Here is a 19,946-nt window from a genome sequence, read left to right as displayed (position 1 = left end):
GTATCATTAATTGAAAGCTTTTAAATCACAGATTAACTATTACAGAGAGGATTTAGATTTAGTATTTCTGTAGAAAACCAGTGTAAATATTTTACATTTAGCACTTAATTATGACACAAACCTGTAATTCAACCATAAACGTAACAAAATCTTCAACACAATGAGAAAAATGGCAACTAATTTTTGGTCTTTTTATTCAACTGTAATTGTCTTAACTTTTCAAGTAAAACAATGTGGAATTACAAGGGATCAAAGGAATGCAACAAATAAAAGAGACAAATCAAAAAAAAAAAAAATAAGACCATCACCATAAACTACCCATCCCCCTCAAATATCACCTTTGCTCCAAAAGTAAATCGACAATTTACAGTCATGTGGAACTGTACCAGTAATTTTATTCACATATTTTGTCCAAGTATTTTTTTTTTTTCTTTTTTTTAAATATTTTTATTACAGGAACGAAGAGCAATGAAGTGATGGTGACAAAAATTCAGGTGAAAAATAAAACATTAATTTGGTAGCACTAACGCACAGGGTGCTTTTTCCTTGATGTTTTCCGGAGATTTTCTTTCTTTTTTTTTTTGTTTTTTTGTTGTTTTGTTTTTTTTCCGTTTGGCTTTTTAAACGAGAGAAGCTCAACACCCCTGCTCCAGGTGCTTCACAAGGCAATCTAAGGTACAAACCCATTTGGCCAAAGAGGCACTCTTAATATCAATAACATTTACTTGCCCTTTTAATATAAATACATGACAAAGTGGACCGCAACATTAACTGCCTTTGGGAAGATTAGGAAAAAAGAAATTTGATTTTTGCTGCTCTCGTGTCTGTGGTGTCAGTGAGAGAAAGATGTAACGTCTTCCGAGACAATTTACTACTTAAATTAATACATTTCTGAACTGTAGAGATACATTGTGAGGTAACAGGAAACCAATTAATTGACTGAAGTTGATGTAAAAACGTATTACTACACCACAATGTACTCAAATAAGCCGAGGGCCACATTATCAGATGTGCAAATGAGAAAAAATACAAGGCTGGATTTAAAATGAATCCAATGAACAGAAACGTTTGACATGAAAAAAAGGGGCCCAAGCAAAGACAAGCTCCAGCATAGTGCAGCAAAGATCACATTGACAGATCTGTTCTCTTCCTAAATACCCTGGAAGAAATCATAAAATATGCATAACTTATCAACTGACTACAAAGAAACAATAGTCAGGACAGCTGACGAAATCTTCAAAACCAAACTTTCTAAAACCTCCAACTTACAATACAGCTGGTCACTCAAAAGTTACTGTCACACAAATGACGTTTTCATTTATAACCCTTATAGAGGGCGCTGTATAATCCCATCTTAATCCAGTCTTTAAATGATTACAGTACATAATGTGAACTAACAACTTGCTTTTATTACCTCTTGCACCTTTGTCCCCCCTCAGTCTCAGTGGTGAATTTCTCCACTGTACCATCTTTCTGTCTGTTTACGGACGCACTACCATGGCGCCGCTGTTTTTTACTCTTCAGTCCAGCATCCCTGAGCCTTCCCCCAGCTGACAATGGCTGAGCTGGTGAGGGGACCAGCTCCAATTGGAAAGGGAGAGGGCCCCAAGAGGCAGGGAGGAGGTCCCTGGCTTGTGCAGCACTCAGTTCCCTTGCATTCGTTTGAGTGCAGACAAAGCAGCAACCTTGGAGGTCATGACGTGCTCTTTTAATGTGCTCTGCGACAACACTCTCGCTTCCGTTTTTTTTTCCCTTTGGCACTCCGATCATGTCTTGTTGTGACGATGTTGACCAGAGGAGGAGCGGGTGCTTGCTGCCGGCGACCTCGCCTGCACCGCTGCGAGCGCTGCGACGCTACGCAGCACCCTGTCTGGTGTCCCCTCAGTTCCTGAACTGCTGGTCACCTCCTGAGAGAGCCGCTGAGACCTCCTGCTGTCCGTCCGGCTCTCCCTTCGTTGGCTCTGCTTCTCCCTTTTGTCTCTGCTCTTTCCCCGCTCCGAGCTGCGGTCGCGCTCGCTGCCGGAGGAGGTGGCGCGGGAGCGGGACTCTCTGTGCTCCGTGTTCTGAGAGCTGATGCTGTGGGTCCGCTGGCTGCTGTTGCTGCTGCTGCGACTTCTGCTGCTGTGTCCGCCGCCGTCGCCCTCGCCGTCGCTGCTCATGCTGCTGCAGGCGCTGTGGCCCCGGGATGAAGACTGCGCATCTCCGTCGCCTTCCTTTCCCCTTGACGACTTCCTACCCCCCTTCTCCTTTTCCTCTGGTTTAGACCTCTTGTACTCAATTTCCAAGGGGGGCACAAGCGAACCGGGACACTGTCTGGTGGAGCGGGAAGCAGAGCGGCTCGACTGATTGGGCGTTGATGGTTTACTGCCATTGTTTTTATTATTAGTAAGATTTACAGAGTTATTCTGAGGAGAGGCTGGTACACTTTTGCTTTTAGGCTTTTGGTTCTTGTCTGAAGAGGAGGCAGAGCAGGTCCCAGGGGTTTTTGCCCCCGAGTCTCTCCGAGTGGTGTGGCCGGGGGTGTCCACCCTGCCTTTCATTGCTAGGAGCTTGGCGGCAGCGTTGAGTGCCGAGCACCTCTTCCCCAGAACTTCAGGCTCAGGAGGCAACGAGGGCGCGCTGTTTGTCTGAGCTTTACTGTCTTGTGGTGGCTGAGACCCTGTGGACTTCCTGGTGGTCCTAACAGAAGATGTATCGCTGCCAGACTCTCCGCCCGTGGACGTGTTGGCGTTGTTTGATGCGTTTCTATCAGAGCTGTGTGCAGGTTTCTTTCCTTGCCGGCTGTTGCCCTTTTCCTTCTCTTGGTCTTGTAGCCTGCGCTTGGCTGAGCGAGTCAAGCGGTGCTCCTTCCTGCTGTCGCTGTCGGAGTCGGAGGAGGAAGAAGAAGACCTGGAACGTCTTCTCCGAGAGGTAGCAGAGGAGAGCTCCTTCTCACTGCCTTCCTCTTTTGCGTCCTCTCCCTCTTCCTTGTTCTCCTCCTTCCCTTCTTCTGAGGTGACATCTGTTCGCCTCCTCTTGGCAGGATGTCTGTTCTCATACGTCCTCTTGTGGTGAGCATGACGAGTGAGGGTCGATGTCGAGCACCCAGAGGATGGCGAAGAGGAGCGAGTGGACTCCTGGCTGCTCTGCCGACTGAGAGGCCTTTTCTGAATGGGAGTTTTCTGATCTTGAGTAGTTTGCTCCACTGCCTGTTGCTTAGGTTCATCTTTCTGAGGGGCAGTTGCAGTTTTTGCTTCTTCCTCTGCTCCTTCTCCTTGTGTCTCAAAGTCTTTGGTCTCAGAGGGACTCTCCACTCTTCTCTTTTTAAGCTGAGACTTGCACATGTCCTGCTTTTTCTCATCCTCCTCCTTGCTAGTCTTCGCTTCAGCCTCCACAGCATCGACTTCCATTTCTGTCACCCTGTCTGGGTCACTTATATTAGATGCAGACGCTTTCTGTGTTGGCTCTAGAGATTGTCTCTCTGATGAAACACTAGAAGAAGCAGATGAAGGTACCTGTGGGAGGGTCTCTGTCTGAGCTGTTGTAGACACCTCTGGGGGAACACCTGTGGACGCAGAGTTTTGTTCTTGTGGTGAAGTGACTGTGGGGGTTGGGGTGGTGGTCACAAGAGGAACTGTTTTAATTGTAGAGACAGCTGCGGTTTCTGCTACCGTTGCTACAGACACAGGAGCGGCTGTGGTAGTAGACGCTGGGGCGGTTGTGAGAACATTTGTGGTAGCAACTGTTATGGCCTCTTCTGGGGATGATGTAGTTGTGGTGACCGTTGTGAATGGAGGTGGTGTAGCACCTGTGGAAGTTGATACTGGGGGCGGTATCTTGACAGTCTTTTCTACAGTTGCGGCAGGTGTTGTAGAAGTGAGTTCTTTAGAAGGGGCTTCCGCTAAAGGCGTTACTTTGACTCCTTCTGTTGGGAGTGACGTAGGTACTGCAACTGTCTTTGCTGGTGCTGTGGCTGTTACACTAGAAGACACTGTTGCTGGGGATGGAGTACAGATTGGAGTAGGTGCAACTGGAACGGTTGTTACCTGTGCAGCCACTTGAACTGTTGTTGTTGTTGGTGAAGTTGATACTGGTTTGCTCGGGACTTTGGTAGTTGTTACATTAGTCCTTACTTGGGTTTGTGGAGTTGGAGCTGTATTTACAGCAGATGCTACGACTGTCATCACTGGTGGTGATGTAGCAGCATTGTCAGACATGGTTGGGATCGTGTTGGTGTTTGAGTTTGCTTGCACTGTTTTTAATGGCGTTGTTATCATAGATGTTGTAGATTTTGATCGATCTGCTTGAACTGTTGTTACCGGAGTTGTTGTAGTTGTTGCTGTAGTGGGGGGAGACGTTGAGGTTGGTTTTGGTGAAGCTGTAGCTGAGCTTGATGACGTAGCTGAAACCTGGGAGGCAGCTGGGGCGGATGTTACAGTATCTGGGGTAGATGTTGCAGGTGGCAGAGTAGAGGCTTGCGGCAAGTCCTTTACTGCAGTAGTTTTAGATGTTGTGACTGCTTTCACTGTAGTGGTGACTGCTGGTGTAGCGCTTACTGTTTTTGATATTATGGTGGTAGGTGTCGTGATCGCTGCGGCAGGGACTGATGTTGGAACTTCTTCGACAGCTGTGGCAGACGACACATTGGATGTCGTGGTAGCAGCTGATGTGGCAACTGAGATGGTTTTGGCAGAGTCTGGTCCTGTCGTCTTCACAGTTGTAGAAACTGAAGGTTTTGGCTCTACAGGAGCTTTAGAAGCCGTGGAAACCACAAGTGTCGGTTTTACACCTGCAAGAGTTGAAGAGACAGTGCTGGCAGGTGGCGATGGAGCTGTGGTAGTGGGGGTTCCAGTGACTGGGTGTGTGACAGAGGATGCGGAAGAAACCTGGGTTGATAGTGTGTGTGGGTCTGGAGCTGAACTAACAACATGAGCTGGGGCTGGTGTGGACACAGGAAGGGTTGAGGTCACCTGGGCTAAAGGTGCAGTGAGTGCTTGGACTGAAGCTGAGTCTGGGGTGGAAGTTAGATCTGCTTGTGTTGTGGAGTCTTGAACTGGGTTTGGGGCGGGGGCTGAAACTGAGGCTGAAACCTCAGTCTTAGTGTCCGTTTCGTCAGCTTTGGGAGACTGGGAGGCCTGACCTGAACTGACGACAGCAGCTATAGGGGTCTCTGACTGGTGGGGAGACGGGACTGTTGGCTCTGTGCTAGCATCAGTTTTTGATATACCAGATATGTCAGCAGTGGTGATCTCTTTTTTAGAGTTCTGTCCTTCAGAAACAGCGTCTGGCATCGTTGTTGAGTCTTTGCGGGGACGACCCCGCTTACGTTTTGGGGAGAGAGGGGGGTTCCCTTCCTCGTTCGGCGAGGTGGGTTGTGGGGAGGCAGTCGCTGTGCTGTCAGGCTCAGATAATCTAGGGGGAGTTTTAGGGGGCCGGCCCCTCTTTCTTTTCAAGGGTGTTGCAAAGGAATTCACACTGGACTCTGTAGAGGTTGAAGAGGTGTCTTTGCCTGGTGGTGTGTCTGTTTTCCTGGGCTGGTTCCCTCCTCTTCCTCTACCCAGATGAAGCTGCTGCTCTCCCAGCTGAGCAGCCATGCGAGATTCAGTCTCCAACCTGCGCCGTACAGGAAGATTTCTCAGCACGGGCATGTCAGGTGAAAGATGTGGTGGGGAATATGGGGGATAACTTCTGACAGGCTGCGAGTGCACAGACGGACTCGGGGTAGAGTCTTGGTCCTGAGGAGATTTGGTAACAGTCTCTTTAGGTTTGTTGTCAGGGCTTGGTGACGTGTTGTCTTTGTTTGGTTCGTTGACAAATACAGCAGCGTTCTCCTCCACTGTCGCCTCCTCTGAAGAACCTCCACCTCCAGTGCCACTTCCTCGCCTCCTCCGCCTTCTTGGCTCCTTATCCTCGACCACCGTGACCAGCCTCCCTGGAAGTTTCCGCAGGACTTTGGCCGATGGGGAGTCTTCAACCAGACCCCGCAGGACTTCACCGTCTGCTGACTGACGCTTGCGAGGTGACCGGGAGCTGGTGGAAGGGGGAGACATGGCACTTTGGTCTTTGCTGTCATCGTCTTTTGCCTGATGGTCCGCTGGGCAGCTGGATTCCAGCGATGACTCAGACACCCTCCTCTCATTCGCAGACTCCCCCTCCTTCTCCTCTCTGCCGGCTTTAGAGTTCTTGCTCTCCGTCTCCCCAACACACTGTTGTTTCCCTCCTGGGGGAGAGGTTGTAGGAGGGGAAGGCACTGGACTGGGATGGGAGCGGTTTGGTGGCGTCCTGGTTTTGGTGGTCTGGTGATCTCTGGCAGGAGATGAGGCTTTTGAAGATTTGGAGGAATCTTGGAGCTTCGCTGATGACGAGGTTTTGTGATGATCTGTACGGGACGGGGTGGTAGACACGGTAGCGGTGTCTTTGGCAGCTCCTCGTACTCTAAGACCAAAGCGGAGTCTTTCAGGCACTTCTTTCGGCGTAGTGGGCTCAGGCTCAGTTTCGGGCGAAGCTCCACGCAGCCGGCCGCTGACCCTTGTGGAGGTGACGACCTTGTCTTTGTCCTTGGGTTTACGGCCTCGGCGGGCGGGAGCTGGCTGAGCAGGCTCTGCAGAAGCCGGTGATGACAGGAAGTCATCATCGTCGTCATCAGAAGAAGCGTGAAGCTTGAGGCCCTCCTCCTTGGCCTGGTCCAGACCCTTCCTGGCAGCCTCCACCTGTTCCTGAACACACAAACAGGCAGAACAGAATGTTACATGTATGCCTCACGCTGATGTTTTGGTTGTGTTGGTAAAGAACTTAAACATCTGACAATATCACAGAAAATCCAAATAATTAGAATATTTATTTTTGGTTAGAGGGAGTTGATTCATTCTGAAGTTTTGAATTTTAAATAGTAGTGGCCATTACAATCAAGTTAACCAGATATTTAGTGACGCTAAAACAATTAGTCAACTAATCAATCAGCTTACCAATTAACATATATTGTTAGGAATATGGCATTTTTGCTTGAAAAATTGCTGAAACTATTATTGATAATGAAAACATTTGCAGATTCTGTCAGTTGACTGATCATTTCATCTCCTTCTCTTGCTCATATTTTTCCTTTCTTTCTCTATAATAAACCATCTAGTGAGACTGTGTTTTCAAAGAAACTCATCTGCTATCATGTATCTGCTATGGTGAGCACATATTGAGAACCACAGGTTGGATTTCAGAGTAAATACCTTTTTAATCAATTATCTGATTGACAGAAAATTAGAAGACAACAATATTGATAATCATGTAATAGTTAAGGTCATTTTTCATGCAAAAATGCCAAATATTTTCTGATTCCAGCTTCTTGAATGTTGTCAAACAGCAAAGTTAAATTCATTACATAAGTTTTAGAGCGCTGAGCTGATGAGATGTTGAACTGTTTACCTCAGCTTGTTTCAACTCTTCTTTGCACACATCTTCTAACGAGGCTTCCAGGAAGTTCATGGCGTAGCGTTCAATGGGAGTGAGCTAGGGATAGGCAGAGATTATGGTTCATTAACACAGAGTTTATATAACTCAGCATAAACCAACTATACAGTAATAATGCTGTATGTAACTACTTAAGACTTGCATAACAACTCTATACAAACAGTGCTTCTCTGCATGGGCTAATACCAAAACATTCTCACAAGCCACAAAGAGACATTATCAATATTATTATTATTAATACAGTGCAGCCATAGAAGAGCTCAAAATCAATGTCTCATCCTGGATTTCAATGACTCATTCAATTAAAGAACTGCACGATGATTTACCTGCTCTACCAGAGCAGCTATCTCCTGCTCGGCCTTGGAGAGCTCCTCCACTTCCTCCTGTTCCCCTCCATCATCCAGCGGTATGTTCTCGTTGAACTCCGCCAGCTCTGCCACCTGCTCTGCTTTGGCCTGAGAAGCTGCTACGATGTCCTCCTCATCCTCCGCACGACACAGAGCCTGCAAGATTGCATCAAGATTATCAGGTCGTCCGAATATCACCGTACCGTCCAGACATGTTGAGGTTGCTGAATGTTGTCGACCTTCACGTCAATCTGTCAGATTTGAGCTCAGATCTTACGTAGAGCAGTTCGGTTTGGAAGTTTAAAATCAGCATGATTCATCAAATACAAAGAAACAAGATTTTATTGTCTTTACTGAACACAGAAAGACAGGATTCTCCAGGACACGACAAGATTTTGGTTTTGCCTTCTACACTAAATCATTAAGGACAGAAGTTTTACATCATATTAAAAAGATCATTCAGCTTAGTCCTGGACTTTCAAAGTTCAAAAATGATGCAAAAAGTGTGTCAGGTTTGGATATTTCCCAAATGTTGGGCGCTAAATATACAATATATGTAAGTGCATGTTGCATATGATGCGTCTAACCTGCTCCAGAATCGTGGTGCTCTGTTTGTTGACGGCTTCCTCCTCCTCAGCGTGGGGCACTGATAGCTCCACCGCCATCTCTCTCTTCTCCCCGTCGTTCATATCAAACAGCTCTCGGATGGTTTGCTGAGGAACAAAGTGGAAATGAGACACAAGAGGTTCTATGTACTTGACGAAGACAAAGCAGAAGAGGCACTTGAACTGCCTGATGTCCTCACATCACCATAATACATTCAACAAGACCAGTTAATGCTAATGGGAGTCGTTGATCTAAAGCATTAATTAGGAAATGTTGTAAAGTCAGCGTGCTTCAAACAGCACGAGTGATGTTAACTTAATTGAAAGGGAAAGACAGCAGAGCCTGTTTTTCTGCAATACATTTTTTTTCTTTATGTGCTCAATTAGGCTTTTAAAACATCAAAGACACACCTACATGTTTGTGTTTGGACAATTCTTATGATTGGATGCTGTGACATGATGTACAACTAAGAAAAAAAATAAAATAAAATAAAAAAAAAAAATCAGCTGATTGATGGTAAAATATATATAATTTGTAAACTCCTACCTGTTTGAAGAAGGCAGTGGTAAAGTTTCCTCCTTCGATCGCCATATCTCCCAGCATCCTCTTCTGGTTGGCTTTCTTTAAAATGTTCTCCTCCACTGTGCGCTCGCTGATCAGCCTGCAGACGAGCAGAAAAACAACATGCACGTTTAGTTGAAGTCATATTGCATACAGCAGTCTTAAAACAACATAATAGAGCTGCAACTAATGATTAATGAAGTAATGATGAGTCTTATTATCAATTACTCTGCAGATTAATCGTTTATTTTATGAAATGTTGAGAAATAAGCTCAGGTGTCATCTTCAAGTTGCTTGTTTTGTCCAACCAATAGTCTAAACCCCAAAATATTCAACTTACTGTCATATATGATAAGAAATATGGCATAAATCTAATAAACATACATTTTCCTTTCCGCCTGTATAATAAACCATCTAGTAAGACTTTGTTTTCAGTGAAACTAGCATGCTATCATGAAGAAGAGGGATTTAAAAGAGTAGCATGTGCCATTTAACTATGGTGAGTTCATTTTATTTGTACAGCCGATATCACAAATTTCCCTCAGGGGGGGAAACCTAAAGAAGAGGAACAGAGGAGCGATCCCTTAAAGAATAGACCAAGATAATACAGAAATACAGTTGGATTTAAGACCTTTTTCACTTGTCAGATGTATCTAATATCATTCACAATAGCTGCGTTGCATTTAGGCGTGCCAGTTACAGGACCATGTTCATGCTAACTCACTAGCTTACTGACACATGAATGGATCACAGCCATCATTTATGTTATTAGTTACAGCTAAACAGTTACAGGAAGGTAAGTATGGGGACTTCCTGGGCCCAGCAGACTACTACACACATATCTGACCTGTATTACAATGAACCCAAACAGATCTACATGATCCAGATGAGCAGCAGTAACCGTCACAAATACTTCGCTAGTGTAAATGCACTTTTCGATCCGTCACCTGTAGATGTGGACGTCTCGAGTCTGGCCGATACGGTGGCAACGGTCCTGCGCCTGTGCGTCCATGGTGGGGTTCCAGTCACTGTCATAGAATACGACTGTGTCGGCCCCGGTCAGGTTCACCCCGACGCCTCCGCTGCGAGTCGACAGAATGAAGCAGAAGATTCGTCGATCTGCGTTGAAGCGCTCCATGAGGGCCTGAAGGAGGAGTAAGCAGAGGATAAGCATCAGAGGCAGCTGATTTTATTCCCCCCAGAATATTCTGTTGAACCTTTTTCTTTTCTGTATTTGCAGGCCGATACGGTAAACTTCATTGTATTTTACTTGGATATAATTCTATTTCCTCATATGGTTATTTGATAATCAGTACTAACCTGTCTTTGCTCCACGCGAGTGCTGCCATCCAGGCGGAGGTAGATGTGTCCGTGGTAGTTGAGGAACTGCTCCAGCACATCTAACATGCGCGTCATCTGAGTGAAGATCAAAACTCTGTGGCCTCCTGTCTTCAGCTTTCGCAGCAAAGTGTGGAGTGTCTGCAGCTTACCTGCGTCGGGGAGCATCGCAGGAATAAAACAATATTTAGGAAAAACAAACAAAATAACCAATAAAGCAGAAGAACAAAACTGGCAGATTATACAAGCTTATAAAACTTACTTTATATTTACTTTGTAGCTAAATAATTAGCGACTGTCATGTTAAGATCAGATACAGATGATCAGCGTTTGCTGCTGTGAGGTTTTTGTCGACTCTTTCTGCCTTTAGTGTCAAAAATGCATCTTGACAACTTACCACAGTCGTACTGTATGAGCCTCAGGTCCGGGAACTGGGTCCTCATGTAACACTGGATGCGGTGCAGACTGCCGGTAAGCGGGGTGAGTTGAGTCGCGAGCATCGAGGAGAACACGGCCTGCTTGTGGCTCAGAGAGGGAGGAGGATGGCAGCAGTGCATGGAGATCGGAGGAGCCTCCACCGGGGGAATCGCAAATGTAAACCTAAAAAAAAAAAAAAACATCATCATCAATCTTTCCTCTTACGTAAAAAGCTCTTGTATCCCCAGTAGAACCAATCAGTTATCTACCTGTCAATAATGTCACTGAGCAGCTCCAGTCTCTCCTCAATACTGTTGATGGCGTCTCTCACAGAGCGACTCTGAAACCAGTGGTCGTACTTGTTTTGCCACTGCGAGAACAGACAGCTGCTGTGGCCCGATCGGCCCCACTCGCCCTGAGGGCTCAGGGCGGCCGGTGAGGGACGGGGACCGGGCAGAAAAGTCAGGAAGTCTAAAACCTCTTTGCCGTAAACGGGCTTGGCGCCGCAGTGGTGCTCGTTGACTCGAAAGATGAAGTCCAGTTTGCTGTCGCGCTGCTGCTTCTGGCTATCTGCCAGCCAGGACTGTCGAGGGAGAGGATGAACATGAGTCACGTAAAGAGATGGCGGATAAAACTGCATTTATTGTTGTAAAAGTAAGAGAAGAACTAGCTGAAGTATCGTATCGGCCCAAATATGAGACGGTATTTTAATCATATTACGTTTGAAGAGGTGGGAGTCGTCTTATACTTGAGGACCAGAAATGTACTTATTTACATCATCAGAAATTCTTTATGAATGGAGAAAGTACACAGAGAGTGTTGCATTATGGGTCGTTTTTAGCCTTAATGCTGCTAGGTTAGCAGCTGTCTTAAAGTGTCTTGTGTCTAATGTTTATAACTTTTATAGTTTATGTATTTTAGTTACGAGTCACCTTGTTTTAATTTTTGGTGTTTTACTTATATATCAGCGTGCATTAGTCTCCTGATCCATATTTACCATCCTGTGTGTTTATCAATCACTTTTAAAACACTCTGAATTACATTTGACTTGTATGAAAGGTTCTATATAAATAAAGTTGGATTGATTGATTGAAGTCTGTTCATAGTGAGTCTGTTAAGGGTCAGTCAGCTCTTAAAATGTTTCATTAGCTCAGTTTAACTTGCAGGAGTTTCTGAAGGCTTGTGAAACAAGTTTTTCTGCCGCAGAGGAAATAAATTCTTGTGAAAACGAGTCCAAAGTTTATTTACAGCAGAAACCGACGAAGGACTGAATCTGTCAAACTGCCAATTACCACTGTGACAGATGATGATGAGCTCAAAAAGACACAAACAGTCTGAAAAATGCTGGAGGAAATAATTTTGAGTGCTTCCAAGACCCTGACGGGAGAGATTCTGAGTGTGTGACTTTACTGTGATGCATCTTCAGAAAGTCTTTTTCCAAAAACAGGTGTTGGAAAAGGGGGGATGTTGTTTTATATTTGGGCCAAAACGCTAAATCTTTGCTGAGGTCTGTTTATGATTTCAGGATGGAGACGAATGATTTGCTTACCACATAGAAAGGAGAGCGAGGAGGCGGACGAGGCACTTTCCTGGGTGGAGGGTAGGCTTTTGTGCCTGTACTGGACCTCGACTTTGTTGTAGCCGGTGTTGGACCGCCGCTGCCGTCACGTGGTGCGGACTTGGACGCAGAAGACGAGGTCGTCACCTGAGCTGGAGCTGAAGAGAGGACAAGAGGACAAAGCAGAGCAAACATGTTGGAAATCAGTTGATTCTGCAGTATGAAGAGACGCTGATGTGCTTTAGAGCTGATAGTCAGTAAAATGTTTAAGTTCTCTTAATATCTACTGATGGTATAAAGCGTTTATGGTTGAAATAAAATGAAATTAAAGTGTAACTGCAGCCTTCAACGACCATATATGGAAAAAGTACAGAGATGATGCCTTATTTTAAGAGTGTCTAACTATACATAGTGATAATTACACTCTGTAAATCTGCACTTAGTCTGTAGATGTGCGTTAGAGCTGAATTTAACTCAGTATAATCAGGGACTGGGAGTGTTGCAGAGTGGGAGGAGATATTTCAGGTGCCTCTGGTTTCCCACAGACAACGTTACGTGACTCACAGTTCGAGCACGTCTACGACGTGATTCGTCTCGGTTAAATCATCAGTACAAAAGATGAACAACACATGTTAGAAAATATCTGGTTCTTTGATACAAAAAAGGTCCAAGACGGAGGACTTAAAAGATTTCAGGGGCATTTCAGCAAGAAACAAACAGATCACTGAGGTTAAAATTAGGTCACGTTCGCCACTAACAGCAGGAGGAAACTAAAGATTATGATGTTGAGGAAACTGATTTTATAATCTACAGAGTGAATCAGTTTAATTTTAATTTCTGGGTCACTTTTGACTAAATTCAGCAACAAAGTGTCTTTAATTCATTACGCTCTGATTCGTCTCCATGGCTTCTTCTCCGTAGCAACGGCAGCTGAGGCTCATGGGTATTGTAGTATTCTTAGCTGTCCCCCAAAATCACAGACAAAAATGAGATTCCTCAGAAACAGAAGGTGAAATAAATGAACCTGGTGGTCCTGATATAAACCTAGAGGATTGTTACAGAATCCTGTGTTTCTATGTTCAGTAATATTGAAGAGATTGTGAAACCGCTCCCATCTCACAACTCTATTATGAGTGCTGCATTATTGGCAGATGACATGCAGGTTTTAGATGTTGGATTAAATTAATAACGACCTGACTGCAGCCCTGCAGAGGATGTCTTCTGACTTGTTACCTGCCTCAGGCCAAACAGGATGTCTACAGTTTTTTTTTTTAAATATTTCTTTGATGTATTAGAAGGCTGTCAACCACATAAAGTATAATATTATAATATAAACTATGTTTCAGCTTATACAACACACTGCACAAATCTGGTAGGGGATTAAAAAAAAAGTGGAGTTGGATGGTAGGGAGAAAAAAAAAGTACTAAAGATTAGTTTCAATAATGATCTGACCCAGTTCTGCTCGCCATCCGTGCATACAGCGTTATGAGTTATAGCTCGAGCTCGATCTCTCACCTGGCTGCTCTGCGCTTGATGGAGGAGGCTGCACTACTTTGAGGACAGGACGAGGGGGTTGGGGCTGGTTTGGGGTGGTGCTGGGGATTCTGGGAGGAGCTATAGTGTAGGTGGCGGTAGCAGGACCGGGGGTGCGCTGGGCGATTTGCAGTGGAGCAGTGTTTCTGACAGGGGTGTGCAGGGAAGGGGATGCCTGAGGAGCAACACGAGGGGAAGGGGCCACCGCCAGAGTGGGCACGGGCCCGCCCTCCTTGCCTGTTGACTGACGCACAACGATCTTCACGACCCCGGGGCTGCTCACCATGGAGGAGGGCACTGAGGGGAAAAAATCAAAACATACGAGCTGAGGATCAATGAAGTCTTATCTTAAAAGAAACAAAGCTGCTTAAATGGTGTTTAAAAGAAAGGATTTAAAATCGATTTGAAAAGGATAATATCAAAAAAAAAAGAGAAGGAAAGAGATCAAAAATAAGCAAAATACTTTTGACCTTAAGAGTCAACACTTCTAAAATCATATGGCTAATTAAGATATATGATTAATGTATGGAAATTGAGGGAATAATTGAGTGAAATAAAAAAGAAAGAAGGAGGATGAAACCTTGCGCAGACGCATTGTGAGGCAGCCGATTTCCAGCAGGACTAGCGGAGGCGGTGTTCCCGGCGTGCGTGTTGGCGGCGCCCTGGACGGCCACCTGGGCGGGCTGGCTGATGAGGTGATGCTGCACCCTGCTGGACACCAGGTGCATCACATTACCTGCGGAGCGAGAGCGAGTCAGTCGTCTGGTAACCACATTATCAAAAAAAATCATACATAATCATTAAAAAAAAGACTTTAAAGGACCAGTGTGTGAGATTTAGTGGCATCTAGTGGTGAAGATACAGAATACAACCTCTTCCAAGCGTTTAGGAGAAACTACAGTGGCCGCGAAACTCGTGAAAAATGGAAAAGCCCCTCTCTAGAGCCAGTGTTTGATTTGTCCCTTCTGGGCTACTGTAGAAACATGGCGGCCTCCGTTGAAGAGAAGGTAATGATAGATGCCACTAAATTCTACACACTGCACCTTTAATTATTCTTATATTAATAGCCATATTTTAGCAAATATGACACATCAAATATAAAACTGTATATTCATGGAACCTGAACCCTGTAATCCTGATTTGTTTGCTTAATATCGTGAATGTGTGTTGTGTTTTAGGGATCAAAATTATTTCACGGCATTTAATTTTTTTGTATCTGTTAAGCGAGCAGCGTCTTGTTTTCACTGTAAATTAATTATGCTGCATTCCAGCTTTGAAATGTTTAAAAAAAAGTAATAACTACTTTAGTTTTCTTGGATTCTGCCAAAACATGAAGGCAAACTTTAACCATAATCCGTACTCTGGCTTCAAACCAGACGCCAAAGTACAAATTACACCACGTGGCATATCGCCATTCACATCAACTATTTTGACTTCGGGTAAATGTATTATTAGTATTATAAGTATTTATAACTTCTGTCTCTCTGCGCACACACACACACACACACACACATTACACTTTCATGTAAGTCTCTCTAGCCTCTGGTTAGCATTTATAAGCAGCATATAAACATGATAAATGGTTTATAACATACTATTATATGGTAAATTTGTCACCAATATTGACAATTTAATTATATTTGAAGACATTTTATATTATTACAACAGTTTTATTATATTATCATTAATTATCTGTTTATACACAGGCCTCTACTGCTGAGTGCCAACACGAGTTAAAGTTGTTGACAGATACATAAATAAACACTTATATCTGCTAATAACTATATTATAGTGTTATAAACCATGTATACATGTGTTATATGCTGCTTATAAATACTGAATAGCAGGACTAGCGAGCACAGTGTTGCCATATCCAACCGTTCCTCATCATTTGGTGCATGAAAGATGTGAAAAATCCTTTATTTTATATGTTCACCTACAGTGAGTACACACATCTCTACCAACCTTGAACTGGGCGTGCAGGAGCTGCTGGGACTTGGTGGATCTGGGCTCCAGACAGAGTCAGCTTGTTGCCCTGAAGCTGGAAGGTGACGGGTTTACTGCCCTGACATGACGACACCGGTCGGCCTGCCAAGGAGGCAAGCTCCGCAATGCTCACTACCTCGCCAGCTTAGAAACAGGAAGAGGACGTGGATTAGAGACATTTGTACACACATGTTACTGTACTACAACTACTACAACAACTAATACTAATACTACTACTACTACTAATACTACTACTACTAATACTACTCCAAAAAACTGAGGACTGAGGTTCTTACAAGGCAACCTAGCCTGCATATCCGGGCTGAGCAGAACCCTCTGGGGCATGACGCTGCTCGGGTTCGGACTCGGATGAGCCGGGACGCTGGCTGCGCAGGGAGCGGCGGGAGGCCGTACGGTCAACACGGGTTTGGGAGCGCTGGATCTCACCGCAGTCTGAGCTGTAGGATGCATGGGGGGGCGGGGAGCGGGCGCGGACGCCACTGAACACACGACTAAACGGGGAAAAAAAAGAGAAAAGTGGAGAATGGAGAGAATAATAATCAGTTTATTTCATTCGAACTAGAACAAAAGCAACATCTATAGAAGTGTGTTTTTGAATATTTGCATGTTTATATCTTAAAAATAAATATCTAAAATGATCAAACTACTTTCTAGGATAAATTCATAAGTATTTCTGCTTCCTGTGATTGTATTCATGCATTGTTTTCCTCTTTTTCTCTTTCACTTGCCTTGTTGAACTACAGGAGCAGGTGCGGGAGTTGATGTGGTTTCGGTGGCTGGAGGAGGTTTGGGGGTCTGAGCTGCAGGCGGCACGGAGCAGGTGGGTTTGTTCATCAGCAGGACCGGTCGATTGTCGCTTTTAGGAGGAGGCTGGAACATCCTAAAACAGACAGACACATGAAAGATTAAACGTCAGAATAATTATTTGTCTTGCGATGTAAATTCTACACTCATCAATACGCACCGATTATACATCGATGTTCACTTCTAACTCCTAGTTGAGCTTCTCCGAAATGCTCATAAAGCTCTTTTTATGTTAAGATCTTAAAATGAGATTTGTTTAGTGAAAATGCAGAAAATATAGTTTATATAATATAGTTATACTTTGTGAAAAATAAACATGTTTTTCTACAATTCATCAGTTTGAGCTTAAATTGTGATACACAAACTTCCTTAAATGCAGAATAAAAATCTGCTTTAAATATCTAAATATTTAAAAACAAGACGGGTAAACTAATAATAATCCGACTGAGCTTTTAGTGCCAGTTTTTAGTTCTCAGTTTAATTCAGACAAGGCAAAATTTTGGAAAAGTTACATGATGTTTGATAAAAAGCCCAAACGTTTACTGTACATAAACACTTCAGTGTATAAAACGTTGGCTTGTAGAAAACTAAACAGAAGAGATGAAAACAAAAAATCAGTTTCACTTTCTCATCAACCGCCAGCAGGATGTTTGCTCTGTCCGTGCTGTGGTGTTGATGGCAAAGTCACAATGTTTTACTTTTCATTTTCTATTTCTTGAGATGAAATTCTTAGTTGGTGAATTTTTATCTTGTGAGTAGAGAGAGAGAGAGAGAGAGAGAGAGAGAGAGAGAGAGAGAGAGAGAGAGAGAGAGAGAGAGAGAGAGAGAGAGAGTCCTGACTGCCAAATGTTGATCAGCTTTTCTTGGCTGATGCACTGAGTTGTTAATCGAGCTGATGGCAGTCTGAGGTGACCTTTAGAAAAGCGCCCAAGTCACAGAACAGTACACAGCATTGTGTAACTGCTCTAACCAGAGGTGAACTGATGCAGCCTCGTTTATATTTTCTCTGCACAACTCGCAGCTATAAAAAAAAATCTTTCAAGTATTCGTAGCTGCACTGCGTACCTGTTGACCTTCATGCGGACTGGTTTGGGTCTGGGAGGTGGTTCGGGGGATTCCACGATCTCCTGGATTAGTTGGCGGCTGACCTTGTGGCGCGGCAGGAAGATATCTGCCTGGTACCGGGATACGCGGCTCTCCAAACCAACAAGGTCAAACATAGACAGGTCGCAGCGCTGAGGATGAAAACACGTGCGGTATTTTATTAATTTATCAAAATAAACCATTCAATCAGAATCAAATCCTCAATTTTCTGACCAATTTAAAGCTTTTTTAGTTTTCCAGTAATGCCGACCTTGAGCGGGGAGACCTCCAGAGCGTCCTGCACCAGGGAGGCCATGTGGAACACGATGGGCTGCGTGATGAAGGGTGACTGGATGGGTCGGGGGTCAAACAGGTTGGGGTGGTTGCACACTTTGCGGAGCTGCATTAGGATGTTAATCACAGACATGAAGTGACCGCTGGCCAGCGTCTCCCGCGTCCTGTGAACCAGAGACAGAAGGTGATGAACGGAGAAAACCGAGCTGCTAATATGAACAATATAAGAGGTAATAATAATAATCAAAGGGAATAAAGGTAGAGAAGGTGTGTGACTGCAAGAAAATGGAGCTTGGATTAATGCTTAAGGTGGAAATAAAAGAGAAAAACAACTCTATTGATTTTCCCAGTTGTTCTTTGCTTGATATCTACAAATTAAAAGACCAGACAAGCTGCAAATAAGAACAAAAGAAGAAAATGTTCCAGTACAAAAACAATCCTTTCTTCCTGCTGAGAATCTTTTAACATCTTTGAACACAACTTAGTAACTCACGAGGCCTGTGCCATGAAGTCGTCGTAGAGAAACCGTTGTCTCTTGGAGAGGCGACATCGCACCACGTGCTCGTATTTCTTGGGCATCTGTTTCTCCACGTCGACTTTGATCCTCCTGAGCAGGAACGGCCTCAGCACCTTGTGGAGCCTCTTCACCAGGCCCTCGTTGTACTCCTGGCTGCCCTCGATCATCCCCGTCAGCGGGTTGGAGAACCATTCTTTGAACTCGCGGTGCGACTGGAAAACGTGGGGCATGAGGAAGTGCATCAGAGACCACAGCTCCATCAGGCTGTTCTGCAGAGGCGTTCCCGTCAGCAGCAGTCGCCTGTGGCTGTAATACGGAGAAATCAGGGAAGAAGTTTAGGTAAATATGCAGATTTTAGATGACTAAGGCGAAGATTAAACTTGCATTCTTAGATTTTTGGTCACTTAGGCATAAAAAGCTGTAAACACAACACTGAAATATTATCACTTTATGAAATTTTACACATTCAGCAGTTACGGAGCAACATTATCATTCATGTGGAGTCATGTTTCTGTCCACCGGGTGAATATTCACTCCAATATTCACTCTCTTTAGGCTGTTTTTACTCTCTACTATCTCCTGAGGGAAATATCTGGCTCTTTAGCTGCTAAATGCTCCACTATGTTCACCAGCTAGTCTACAGCTGACTGTGTCTGTTTGCAGTTTGGTGCTGAGCTGGTAGTGTACAGTGGTTTTTTAGAGGGTTAAGAGAGCGCTGAGGGTGATTCAAAACAGTAAAGTTGTGGGACAGAAACCCAAAACATGAGCTAAGATGATTAAAAAAAAACCCCAAAAAACTGTAGAACCGAAGGGAACAAAGGTGATAATTCTCTGTTGGTTCATCACCTTTCATGTGATCATTTGGTCTGTTGTTAATATAAAACTATTGATTATAGCATTTATAAAGTGTCTATGAGGACCTTGAAAAGCGCTTTATAAATAAAATGTATTATTATTATTATTATTATTATTATTATTATTATCAATAAGGTGAAAATAAACCTCTACAAATTAATTTACATCATGTATGCTCATAAAACACAAAATAATTGGTAGTTAAGTCATTTAAATTGTAGTTTACATGTGTTTCCTGATTCTTATCCCTGAGCGTCCATGTTTGTAGTCCATACATCTCAGTGGACTACAAAACCCTTGTGTGCAGGAGTTGCATTTGATGTTTTGTGTCAGTCGGCTTGTATACCTGCAGCAGATCTTTTGTTTAAAGCGTCGACATAATAAAAAATCTGCTCGTGTGCGGAAGCGGCTCTCTGGAGCTCAACCTTAACGGTGAGAAATCACCACCAGCTGGAGCGGGCAACCAGCCAAACGATGGCAAGTTAGTCTAATTACAGCTACTTTAATACCAAACCATTTCAATTTTATAGCCGCATTCAAAGTCAAAGACTAACAACCATAAACATGACTAACACTAAGCGACAG

At 44.1% G+C, this 19,946-nt stretch overlaps 1 protein-coding gene across 3 annotated transcripts in view; it reads right to left on the bottom strand.

The window, feature by feature from the left end:
- Window positions 1–177: 177 nt before the first annotated feature.
- The window catches only part of srcap (Snf2-related CREBBP activator protein), a 34,877-nt gene continuing 15,108 nt past the window's right edge, over window positions 178–19,946 (bottom strand). For 2 of the 3 annotated variants that reach the window (XM_067576916.1, XM_067576917.1), the window contains 18 exons: window positions 18,483–18,812; window positions 17,967–18,153; window positions 17,678–17,847; window positions 16,537–16,688; window positions 16,084–16,299; window positions 15,767–15,931; window positions 14,382–14,537; window positions 13,784–14,098; window positions 12,259–12,425; window positions 10,979–11,292; window positions 10,690–10,892; window positions 10,275–10,444; window positions 9,902–10,098; window positions 8,940–9,054; window positions 8,375–8,500; window positions 7,767–7,943; window positions 7,396–7,479; window positions 178–6,695 (listed from right to left, as the gene is read on the bottom strand). In XM_067576916.1, the coding sequence (XP_067433017.1) occupies window positions 1,767–6,695; window positions 7,396–7,479; window positions 7,767–7,943; window positions 8,375–8,500; window positions 8,940–9,054; window positions 9,902–10,098; window positions 10,275–10,444; window positions 10,690–10,892; window positions 10,979–11,292; window positions 12,259–12,425; window positions 13,784–14,098; window positions 14,382–14,537; window positions 15,767–15,931; window positions 16,084–16,299; window positions 16,537–16,688; window positions 17,678–17,847; window positions 17,967–18,153; window positions 18,483–18,812 (8,173 nt within the window). In that variant the 3' untranslated portion in view covers window positions 178–1,766. The remainder of the gene's footprint in view (window positions 6,696–7,395; window positions 7,480–7,766; window positions 7,944–8,374; window positions 8,501–8,939; window positions 9,055–9,901; window positions 10,099–10,274; window positions 10,445–10,689; window positions 10,893–10,978; window positions 11,293–12,258; window positions 12,426–13,783; window positions 14,099–14,381; window positions 14,538–15,766; window positions 15,932–16,083; window positions 16,300–16,536; window positions 16,689–17,677; window positions 17,848–17,966; window positions 18,154–18,482; window positions 18,813–19,946) is intronic. The other variant, XM_067576918.1, reaches the window with a different exon arrangement.

Source organism: Thunnus thynnus, chromosome 20 (genome assembly GCF_963924715.1).
Source record: "Thunnus thynnus chromosome 20, fThuThy2.1, whole genome shotgun sequence".
NCBI classification, from domain to species: domain Eukaryota; kingdom Metazoa; phylum Chordata; class Actinopteri; order Scombriformes; family Scombridae; genus Thunnus; species Thunnus thynnus.
The sequence above is the reverse complement of the archived record's forward strand: the minus strand, read 5'-3'. Positions and strand labels throughout refer to the sequence as shown.